The following is a 12202-nucleotide window of genomic DNA, read 5'->3' on the forward strand; positions in this document are numbered from 1 at the left end:
CGGTCTCACAATGTGCAGAGATAACGGGAATCTCACTGCTTCCCTGAGCAGTAAACCTCTGCACATTGCGCAGCCTCGCAGACCTTCGGGGCTGCTGAGCAGGAGAGTCTGCGGCAGGCCAGGAATGGGAGACCGCTTCACTCCTTGTAACAGGAGAACCACTAGGTGTCACCATTCTGGTGCCTCTCTGAGAAGGTATCTCCTGCACACTGCGCAGTCTGGCAGACCTTCGGCGCTGCTGAGCAGGAGTGCTCGTGGCAGGCAAGGAATGGGAGACTGCCTCAGTCCTTGCCTCAGGAGAGCCACGAGATGTAACGCCGGGGAGCGAGGCAGGGGAGCCGGGAAGCAGGGCAGGGGACCCGGGGAGCGTGACACTGTCACACACAGCGATGTGTGCTTATCAGCGGGAGAGCAACAATAAAAAAAACAAACCAGGGCTGTGTGTAACGAGCAGCGATCTCACAGCAGGGGCCAGATCGCTGCTCAGTGTCACACACAGCGAGATCGCTAATGGGGTCACAAAAACCGTGACTCAGTAGCGATCTCGCTGTGTGTGAAGTAGCCCTAAGTCTTATGATTTTCTACAGTCTACTGGCAGTCATAGATTACGCTGCTTGTTGTGTGACTGTGTGTTGTCTCAGCCTTACATGCTTATTGTTAACTAATACATTTATGAATTTATAGGCTTTATGGAAACACTTTTGGGTCACTTACAATCTATAGGTGATCTAAAACTAAAATAAAGAGTTATTTAGTTTTCTCTTCCATCTCTTGAATCATCAGCAGAGATACGTAGGTAGTAATAAAAGCACATGACAAACAATGGGTGCGTGAAATCAAGAGTTCTGCATCAATTGTCATGAGTTCACAGCATCTGCTATGGCATTGTTGCTTTAAATAAGATTGTACATGGGATGGAGCTTCACAGGCATTGGGTTTCCATAACCTTCAGATCTTCTTTGTCTCACATATCATCAGAGTGCACAACAATGTGTCAAGTTTGGAGACAAGGGAAAGGCATGTTTGAGGATGGGGCTACCCTACACTGCCAAAAGTGGGCATGAGTTTATTTATAACTAGTATGGGGCTTATTTATTGTGTGACTGGGCAAAGCTCGCAGATCAGGACTAGCAGGTTCGCTGACAGTAACACCCCAAGTGCCAGCCGAACAATGGTAAGTACAATGTGGAAATTTGTAACCTTGGTGTATCTCATCACTCAGGGAAGGGCAGTGGGGAATCATGAATTAAGAGATGGAGTATATAGTTATGGTTCATGTAAAATATACTGACTGAGTTCAGAAGTGGGAGAGTGATGGTAGAAAATCCACACTTAATGTTTTTTACTGGGTTAGTAAAGGCATCTTACTTATGCTACCATCTTGTCTGTATTTACTTCTCACATTGCAATGATATATTTTTTACACACAGTGCAGTATATAACAGATATGCAATACATCTGTTTGTTACAAATTTTGATGACAATTATTGACACTATTTTGAGACAATTATTGCATGACAATTGCTTTACATTACCTTGGATGACAATATGTTTTTTACAATAATTGCATCTGTAGTATCAGAATAATCCTCATGAGACAGCCTTCATCAATATCCAGATTGGTTTATGAAATTGAGAGTCCTTAAAGGAGTTGTCTACTTTCAAACACCCTTTTTAAAATATCTTAATAGAGAATTCTGTTCAAGACCCTCATCTGTAACCAGACTGAGCAGGTTCTAAAAGCAGTTTGAATTTTGGAAGACAGAATAAATGGAAATATCACAACACCCCACTAATAAATAATTGTGAATCCTTTAAGCTATATCCCTACCCTGGTTCTTACACATGTAGCATCCCAACCCCAGCCACCTGTATGAGCACAGGACTCTGAAAGAATTGGTATAACCTGAGTCCTATAGGTCTCAATGTAAAATTTGGACCTGCCACCCCCTGCATGGTGGTCAGATGTATGGGCCATTGTAGCATTTTAAATCCTATAAGAGATGTGTTGCCCTCCCTCTCTCTTCATCATGTAGTAACGTCCTCCATCATGTACTATTGTCCCCCATCCTGGGTCACTTCCTGGTAAATATTTCCCCCATTCTGGTATATATGTCCCCATCTTGGTTAATATAACCCCCCTCCTGGTCTATAGTTCTCCCATCCTGGATCCCTTCCTTGTAAATATTTCCCCCATTTTGGTATATATGTCCCCATCCTGGTTAATATGACCCCCCTCCTGGTCTATATGTCTCCCATTATTACAGGAAGAAACCAAGAAGGAGGACATTATTACACAGGGGGTGAACATATGTATTTATAGGATCTAGAATGCTGCAAGGGCACAAATATCTGAGCAACATGCAGGTGGAGTTCCCAATTCCAAATTTTGCACTGGGGCCCATTGGACTCCAGTTATGCCACTGGGTGGAGGATGTATCATGCTGACAGTTTCCTTTTAATCTTCTAGGTTAAAGTTTAAATAGAACCAAGAAACTTAAATCTGAAGTATTCAGCAGTCATTCATTTTTTCCTGCCTTCACAGTTACTCTCAACAACAGACGTACATGCAGTTATTTTCATCAGTGTATATTTTTATGATTTATAGGACTGTTGAAGGGGTTGTGCTTTTTCAACTAGCCTCAGGGCCGTATTTGGCATTCATGCTGCCCTAGGCACTTTAAATTGTAACGTCCACTACTGGTAAGGCTGCTTTCACACTTCTGTTGTTTTGCATCCGTCACAATCAATTGTGTGATTTATGCAATGGATGCGTTGCAGATAGTGGCACAACTGATGTGACTGATGCTGCAAAACAACGATCCGTTGTTTTTTGTTTTTTTTTTACTGTTTTACCAGCGGCTGGCTATTGTGAACGATCAGCTGATCACCCGGCGGCCGGCCACTGGGCGATCACCTGATTGTTCACAGTAGCCGAGCGATCAGATGATCATTCTCAAAACCAGCTGATCGATCTCAAAATCCAGCCACCGAGCAATCAGCTGATCGTTCAGCCGCCGAGAGAGAGAAAGAAACATTGATTTCAATTATTAAACACAAGAGCTGAGCATGCGCAGTAGAAAAAAAAAGTATTCCGACGCTCAAAAAACGCTACATGCTGCGTTCCTATGGTCGTACATAACTACATCACAAGAACAACCATCAGTACATGAATACATCACCAGAACCACAGTCAGTACATGCCTACATCACCAGAACAATCATCAGTACAGAAATACAGCCCCAGAACCACTGTCAGTACATGACTGCATCACCAGAACAATTGTCAGTACAGAAATACAGCCTGAGAATAACCGTCAATACATGACATATCACCAACGTTATACAGCGATCACTTTCAATGTCAAGTTAGCCCCCATCATATAAACATGTATACCTTAACAATGGTAAAGAGATTATTGAAATTGTTGTTACCAACTATCATCAAACTAGGTACCACAGTACTGATTACTTGCTAGTAGCTGCACTAGTAAACATTTAAAGAGTAACTTAAAGGTTTGGTCCGAAGGCAAAGTAATTTTCATTCTAAATCCCTATATTTAGTGCCAAAATATAATTTATTTTTTTTTAATATACTTGCATTAAGAATTTCCTATCCTGTCCCTTGATGACGCTTCATTTCAGGGAGGGGCAGAGGCTGTGGCAGTGACTGCAGCCTCTGCCCCATGATAACGCTTCTTTCGAATATCCCAGCATGCACCATGCTATAGGATTCTCAAAAGAAGGGTCATCAAAAAGGTCCATTAATTCTCAAACTGGTGCAGTAATGTGTCCTGAGACCCCCATAGGTGAAGTGCACGGCTCAGGAGACAGGACTCTGATTTTCTACTGAATCCGCGCTGCTCTGTCTGCTCTCCTGCACTATCCTAATAGGTCTTTGGAGCAATTGTGGGGGACTCAGGACCGGGTTCTCCTCAGATATGCTCAAAATTAATTACCCTAAAACATAAAATAATTTCTAAAACATTAAGTCGCTCTTTAAGGTGCGTTTACACTGCTGCGGATTATTGGTCTACCTCAACAAACTGTCAATCAGCTGATGTAGGAGCAAAATATCTGTCACCCACAAAATGCCGATCACCCTGCACAAATATTCATAATAGGGATATTCGCCCATAGAAAAATCACACCAGGTGTATACAACCCATACAGATATCACACCAGGTGTACACAGCCCATACAGAAATCACACCAGGTGTACACAGCCCATACAGAAATCACACCAGGTGTACACAGCCCATACAGAAATCACACCAGGTGTACACAGCCCATACAGAAATCACACCAGGTGTACACAGCCCATACAGAAATCACACCAGGTGTATACAGCTCATACAGAAATCACACCAGGTGTACACAGCCCATACAGAAATCACACCAGGTGTACACAGCTGATAAAAGATTCCCTTTTGTTTATGCCATAGGCCACTCCAAAAGTGTACAATGCCCCCTCACTGCAAAATAAATAAATAAATAAAATAGAAGATTTTTTTATTGTTAGGTTGCACTGTTACTACCTGGCATGATTTTTATATGGGCTGTGTTCCCTAAAAAAATGTTTGTACAGTTTAATTGGCATTTGGGGGGTGACAGACGCCTTTAAATATCTTTCTTGGCCGCACATTGTCCTGTGAACACATGCTGCCAAGAACAATGCTATTCTATGTGCACAGGAGGATCATGGTAAAGATCGTACTGTGCACATGAAAGTGCGGTCACACTCTCAGAAGCTGTTAAACCACTGACCATCTGCTGGATATAGATCAGCGATCACTTAAAACCTGCATTTAGCAATGTGTTTAGCCATCACCTGCATTTATCCAGCCTCAAACCTCGGTACCTCACAGGTCCTGGTGCCATGATGACTTCACATCCACAGCTCGTCTCTGCACACCTCCATCTTCTCTGCTCTTCTGCAGCACATCACGACACAGTGCCCTTAAAAATAACATGTCATTATAAAAATAATCAACCATGCTGTTCCCTAAATAAGCCCCCAAAATAAATAAATGTCCCTCACTTTAATCCCTGCACAAAAAAATGACCCCCACACTGTCTATATTATGGTACATGGCTTCCACACTGCCCCCTTTATATACCACACCGTCTCCCCTCATGAGTTACACCCACTACACCCTCCTCACTTAGGAACTACGATCTCCAAACTGTCTGCACCACATGCTGCCCCCTATTCGAACTGTCTCCCACACATTAGACTTCTACATATTGAGCCATGTTGCCCTTTCTCCATACTGAGCCCACCCCACGCTGCCCCCTTTTCCATACTGAGCCCACCCCACGTTGCCCCCTTTTCCATACTGAGCCAACCCCGCAGGCTGACCCCTGCCCCCCACAGAGCCAAATACATGCACCCCCTTTATCATACAGAGCGCTCCCTATGCTACTGCTCTCTGCCCCCTAGAGATGACCCTCCAATGCACCCCCTTTTCCCATACAGAGCGCTCCCTATGCTGTTGCCCCTGCCCCATAGAGATCCCCCTCCATTCACCCCGTTTTCCTATATAGTGCGCTCCCTATTGCTGCTGCCCCCTGTTCCACAGAGATCCCCCTCCATGCACCCCCTTTCCTATACAGTGTACCCCCTATGGCTGCTGCCCCTGCCCCATAGAGATCCCCCTCCATGCACTCCCTTTCCTATACAGCGCGCCCCCTATAGCTGCTGCCCCTGCCCCATAGAGATCCCCCTCCATGCACCCCCTTTCCTATACAGCACACCCCCTATGGCTGCTGCCCCCTGCCCCATAGAAATGCCCCTCCATGCACCCCTTTCCTATACAGCGCGCCCCCTATGGCTGCTGCCCCCTGCTCCATAGAGATGCCCCTCCATGCACCCCCTTTCCTATACAGCATGCCCCCTATAGCTGCTGCCCCTGCCCCATAGAGATCCCCCTCCATGCACCCCCTTTCCTATACAGCGCACCCCCTATGGCTGCTGCCCCCTGCCCCATAGAGATCCCCCTTCATGCACCCCCTTTCCTATATAGAGTGCCCCCTATGGCTGCTGCCCCCTGCCCCATAGAGATCCCCCTCCATGCACCCCCTTTCCTATACAGCGCGCCCCCTATGGTTGCTGCCCCCTGCCCCATAGAGATCCCCCTCCATGCATCCCCTTTCCTATACAGTGCGCCCCATATGGCTGCTGCCCCTGCCGTATAGAGATCCCCCTCCATGCACCCCCTTTCCTATACAGCGCGCCCCCTATGGCTGCTGCCCCTGCCCCATAGAGATCCCCCTCCATGCACCCCCTTTCCTATACAGCGCGCCCCCTATTACTGCTGCCCCTGTCCCATAGAGATCCCCCTAAATGCACCCCCTTTCCTATATAGAACGCTCCCTATGCTGCTGCCCCCTGCCCCATAGAGATCCCCCTCCATGCACCCCCTTTCCTATATAGAGCACCCCCTATGGCTGCTGCCCCTGCCCCACACAGATTATACCCCAAGCACCTCCTTTTCCCATAGAGAGCTCTCCCTATGGCTGCCCCTGTCCCATGTAGATTACACCCCGCCGGTTACCGCCGCTATCTTCGGCTCTACAGCGCCTACCTCCCGGCTCCGGTGACTTCTCTCCTCAGCTCCTCAGCGGCACTCAGTCTGCAGAGACGCCGGCAGCGGTGACTCATCGCGCTGCCCGTGACGTCATCAGTGAGCGCGCCAGGCCAGGTAGCTGATTGCAGCTCCTAAGCCCGGAAATGCCGGCACGCAGGGAACAGGTTTGGAGGATGATTTGTATTAGCGTTTAAGACGCTAATACAAATTAAAAACGGGACCAACTAACACCCCCCAAGCCCCCCCTCCCCACCCCCGACTCCGGTTATAGTAATGAGTCTGGGGAGGGAAATTTTAAAAAAAAATATTTTTTTTTTTTACTGTCGCCCTTGGCGCCGCCCCCCCGCAACACGCCGCCCCAGGCACCGGACCCCCGGTGCCTAATGGTAAATACGGCCCTGACTAGCTTTCGTCCATAAGCTCAGTTATGTGTAAATGAGAAACCAAGCTTTACAGACCCTCCCTGGTCCAGCACATCCTCTCTGCCGCTGCCCTGTTTTCTGTTGATCAGAAACTACAGCAACCTCACAGTAACGTCACATTGACCGCTGCTGACAGTGATTGAGCTCAGCAACTCATTCCATCTTCATCAGTAGAGCCGCTGAGCTCAGTAACTGGCTGTAGTGTTGTTAATGTGATGTCACCACTGCAACCAATACACAAAGATCAGGACTGGGCTTACAGAGAGCTTGGTTTGTCTTTTTTTTACACATGACTGAGCTTATGGGCAGAAGTTTTTTTGAAACGGGACAACTTTAAATAAAAATAATGAATTTTGGGCTGTCACAACAAAGTTTGTTCTGCGTTCCAAGTACATATTCTCTTCTATAGAAGGCTTTTAATCTTTATTCAAAAATGTCTATTTAAACATTATATAGAAAGTGCTGAGACATTAGTTTCATTCTATTTGTTGTGACAGCAGTTTCTTAACCACATTTGTTTTGTTTTATGTCACCCCATTGTGATTAACTTTAAAGGTGTTTTCTGGGACTGACATAGTGATGAACTATCTGTACGCATCACTTCAATGGGAATTAAAGACTTTAATTCCTATTCAAGTGATGCCTATGGATAGTTCATTTAAAGTGCAGTACTTGATGGCAGCAATTAAAGAGGTGGTTCAGTGACCACATCTCTTTAAAACTGATAGGGGAGGCTTTTTGTAAATACCGTGTGTTGCCAATTCAGCCTCTGAGCAGCGCTATCTCTGTCTGCTCTTCCCCATAGTGTGACCCCCTGGGCTCATGACCTCTGGGATCCAAGGCCAGCCCCAGTCTTCCAGAGTGACTGGGCTGTGGGTGGCCTTTCACCACTCGTCACAGCCCAGCGTCACAGCCCAGGATCTTGCGTGCGCTCTCCTTCACTGCAGATCGCCGCAAGCAGGCAGATGCTGCGCTGTGACGCTGGGCTGGGATGAGCGGTAAAACTCTGCCCACAACCCAGTCACTCATGAATACGGGAGATGGCCACGTGATGTCAGGTCAATTGGAAGCTGACGTGACATAACCGGATCCCAGAGGTCACGGAGCCCGGGGGTCACGCGATGGGGAAGAGCAGCTCAGAGGATGAATTGGCAACACAAGGTATTTACAAAAAGCCTCCCCTATCAGTTTTACAGAGATGTGGTCACTATTGCAGAGTAGTGAACCACCCCTTCAAGCTATGTATAGAGCTGTGGTGTTCCACCCCATACATCGCTGCTGTAGTGAATTTCAGATCAGTCGGGATATCAGACGTCAGACCCACTGATCTCATATTGATGATCTATCCTATGAATAGTTCATCTGTCAGTATATCAGTCCTGGACAACCCCTTCAATGGTCTGGTGTAATATAGACAATAGGAACAAAGATCTGATTGGTTAACGTTTATTGAACTACAAAAGCACTGTTCCTATATTTACCATGGTAGGAATCATTTTCCAAAGTAAGAAAGATTTGTCCAAGAAACGTCTCCGACATCTACCCGCCTGTCTCAGCTGTACTAACAGGATTCTCCCTATATACAAACAGGAAGAAACATGTGAATTACAGATTAGCTGTTACCATGTCGAAAGTCGCCCTTTTTTCTTTCATTTTTTTCCTGCTGCTCCCCTGGGTATTCAATTTTTATTTTCCTTTTTGGTTTTTTTTAACTCTCCATACGTTTTCAGAGATATTGACCTTTTTCTTAATGGACTTTAACAAGTGTTTGTGGCTTGTTGAATTCACTGGGAGTGTGCCTTTAGGCTGCTCTGCATTATTACCCTGTGAACCACGTTCTGTCCTTAAAAATTAGGACCAAATATCTCTGGAACCATGTAGTGGATTTAAAAGAAACAAACAAACAAAAAAAGAAACAAAACAGAACAAAATAAGAGCAAAAAACTGGCTACTTTTGCTCTGGTGACAGGAAGAAGGTAAAGAGCGCCACTTAGTGGACACTTTATAATTAGCCAGGCAGTTAGTAAACCTACTGTATATGTTTTCGTTGAAATATTTCAGTACTACAGAGTAAACTATATTTCAGCATATTCAAGGCACTTCCTGGTTGAGTTTAAATAAAAGAAGTTAAGTTACCAGATTGTCTAACCAGCCGTATACAGTATAAGAAAGAAGAGGTGAATCGTGATCTATCAGACAGGTCAAACATCTGTCTATTCTTCTGTTTTCTTATCCTACAGACTAAATTTGGACGTTTTTGACCAGAATGACACTGTTGATAATAAGCAAATATAAAATGTTACTTTCCATTAATATGTATTACAACTTTTTTTAAGTCTCCCAAGAAAGCAAAGAAGAGGGCAGAAGGGGCCAACTCCAATGTATTCTCCATGTTTGAGCAAACACAGATTCAAGAGTTTAAGGAGGTAAATGATGTGTGTAGGTAAATGGAACGACAGTCGTAATCTGTCATACTGCTTTGGCTCTTATGATATTAAAGTCGAGCACTAAGTTTGGCTGAAGTCTGGTATATGCAGCCAAAAACTAAGCAAATAGAACAAAATGGATCAAAACTACTACATTTATGTGAAACTCGTAAGAGATGTTTATCAGTGGAAAACTAGAGATGATCGGATCTGCAGAGATTCTAATTAAATCATGTGGATTTTTCAGGGAAAACTGGTGTACAGGGAACTAGAGAGGGTGTTACACGCAGCGATATCGCTAGTTGTTTACCATTTTGCTGCATTTGCATGGAGGAAATTACAAAAAAATCAATTTTCTGAAGAATATGAAGTTTTGTAAAATTTGAGAATTTAATTCCACTAAAATAAATGTACTCCTCTCTACAGAAAATGATATTCTGTATCATAATCTGATACAGTTTGTTAATAAATTTAGCCATCTTTTTTTTTTTCTAGAGACACATGTAAAAAAGTGTCTAAATGCACTTGCCACAAATTCCACTTTTTTGGCAATAAAATCAGAATTGGACTCTCTTATGCTGCAACTTAATTTATCCACCCAGCAAACTATACACCAATAGTAGTACTTTTTGTCATGGTTTTTGTTTTATATATATATATATATATATATATATATATATATATATATATATATATATATATATATATATATATATATTTATATATATATATATATATATATATACACACACACACACAGAGTATGTGTGTATATATATACTATATATATGTATATATATATATATATACACATATGCAGAATATTGCAAGAGTGAATACTCCTCTGACATTTTTCATTTTTGTAAATATTTTATTTTATCTTTTCTTCATGGAACAACACTGAAGATCTGACACTTTGAAACAATGTAAAGTACTCAGTGTACAGCTTGTATTTTAGTGTAATTTTGATGTGTCCTCTAAATAACTCCACACACAGCCATTAATGTTTAAACTGCTAGCAAAAAAGTGAATACATCCCTAAAGCCCGCTTTACACGCTGCGATCTCGCTAGTGAGATTGCTAGCGTGCGTACCCGCCCCCATCGTTTGTGCGTCACGGGCAAATCACTGCCCGTGGGCACAAAATCGCATGGTCCCGTCACACATACCTGCATAGCGACGTCGCTGTGACCGGCGTACCGCCTCCTTTCTAAGGGGGCAGTTTGTTCGGCGTTTGTTCGGCGTCACAGCAACGTCACTAAGCGGCCGCCCAATCAGAGCGGAGGGGCGGAGATGAGCGGGACGAACATCCCGCCCACCTCCTTCCTTCTTCATTGCTGGCGGGACGCAGGTAAGGTGAGGTTCCTTGTTCCTGCGGTGTCACACATAGCAATGTGTGCTGCCGCAGGAATAACGAATAACATCGTACCTGCAGCAGCAACTATAATTGAGATGAGGGGAGGATGTCACCGATTAGCGATTTTGACCGTTTTTGCAACAATTCAAAATCACTAATAGGTGTCACACGCAACGACATCGCTAATGCGGCCGGATGTGCGTCACAATATCCGTGACCCCAATGACATCGCTTTAGCGATGTTGTAGCGTATAAAGCGGCCTTAAGTGAAATTGGTGAAATTGTGCCCAGTTAGCCATTTTCCCTCCCTAGAGTCATGTGGCTCATTAGTATTACAAGGTCTCAGGTGTGAATGGGGAGCAGGTGTATCGCTCACACACTTTCTCATACTGGTTACTGGAAGTTCAACATGGCACCTCATGGCAAAGAATTCTCTGAGGATCTGTAAAAGAGAATTGTTGTTCTACATAAAGATGGCCTAGGCTATAAGAAGATTGCCAACACCCTGAAACTGAGCTGCAGCACGGTGGCCAAGACCATACAGCAGTTTAACAAGACAAGCTCCACTCAGAACAGGAATCACCATGGTTGACCGAGGAAGGTGAGTGCACATGCTCAACGTTATATACAGAGGTTGTCTTTTAATAAGACTTATGAGTGCTGCCAGCATTGTTGCAGAGGTTAAAGGGGTGGTAGGTCAGCCTGTCAGTGCTCAGACTACATTCCGCACACTGTCAAATTGGTCTGCATGGCTGTTGTCCCAGAAGGAAACCTTATCTAAACATGATGCACAAGAAAGCCCACAAACAGTTTGCTGAAGAAAAGCAGAATAAGGACATGGATTACTGAAACCATGTCCTGTGGTCTGATGAGACCAAGATAAACTTATTTGGTTCAGATGGTGTCAAGTGTGTGTGGCGCCAACCAGGTGAGTACAAACACAGCTGTGTCTTACCTACAGTCAAGCATGGTGGTGGGAGTGTCATGGTTTGAGACTGCATAAGTGCTGCCGGCTGTGGGGAGCTACATTGAAGGAACCTTGAATACTAATATGTACTCTGACATACTGAAGCAATGCATTATCCCCTCGCTATGGAAACTGGGGCGCTGGGCAGTATTCCAACATAATAATGACCCCCAACACACCTCTAAGACAAACAACTGCTTTGCTAAAGAAATTGATGTTAAAGAAGCTGGACTGGCCACCATGTCTCCAGACCTAAACCCTATTGAGCATCTGTAGGTCATACTCAAATGGAAGGTGCAGGAGCGCAAGGTCTCTACCATCCAACAGCTAGCTCCGTGATGTCGTCATGAAGGATGGAAGAGGATCCAGTGGCTCCTGTGAAGCACTAGTGAACTCCATGCCCAAGAGCGTTAAGGCAGTGCTTGAAAATAATGGTGGCCA

The 12202-nt window shown here is 44.6% G+C and overlaps 1 protein-coding gene across 1 annotated transcript in view; it reads left to right on the forward strand.

The window, feature by feature from the left end:
- Positions 1-1045: 1045 nt before the first annotated feature.
- Positions 1046-12202, forward strand: part of MYL2 (myosin light chain 2) — a 29478-nt gene continuing 18321 nt past the window's right edge. Inside the window, exons 1-2 of the mRNA XM_075341843.1 lie at positions 1046-1174; positions 9349-9438. Of these exons, the coding sequence (XP_075197958.1) occupies positions 1061-1174; positions 9349-9438 (204 nt within the window). The 5' untranslated portion in view covers positions 1046-1060. The remainder of the gene's footprint in view (positions 1175-9348; positions 9439-12202) is intronic.

Source organism: Anomaloglossus baeobatrachus, chromosome 1 (genome assembly GCF_048569485.1).
Source record: "Anomaloglossus baeobatrachus isolate aAnoBae1 chromosome 1, aAnoBae1.hap1, whole genome shotgun sequence".
NCBI classification, from domain to species: domain Eukaryota; kingdom Metazoa; phylum Chordata; class Amphibia; order Anura; family Aromobatidae; genus Anomaloglossus; species Anomaloglossus baeobatrachus.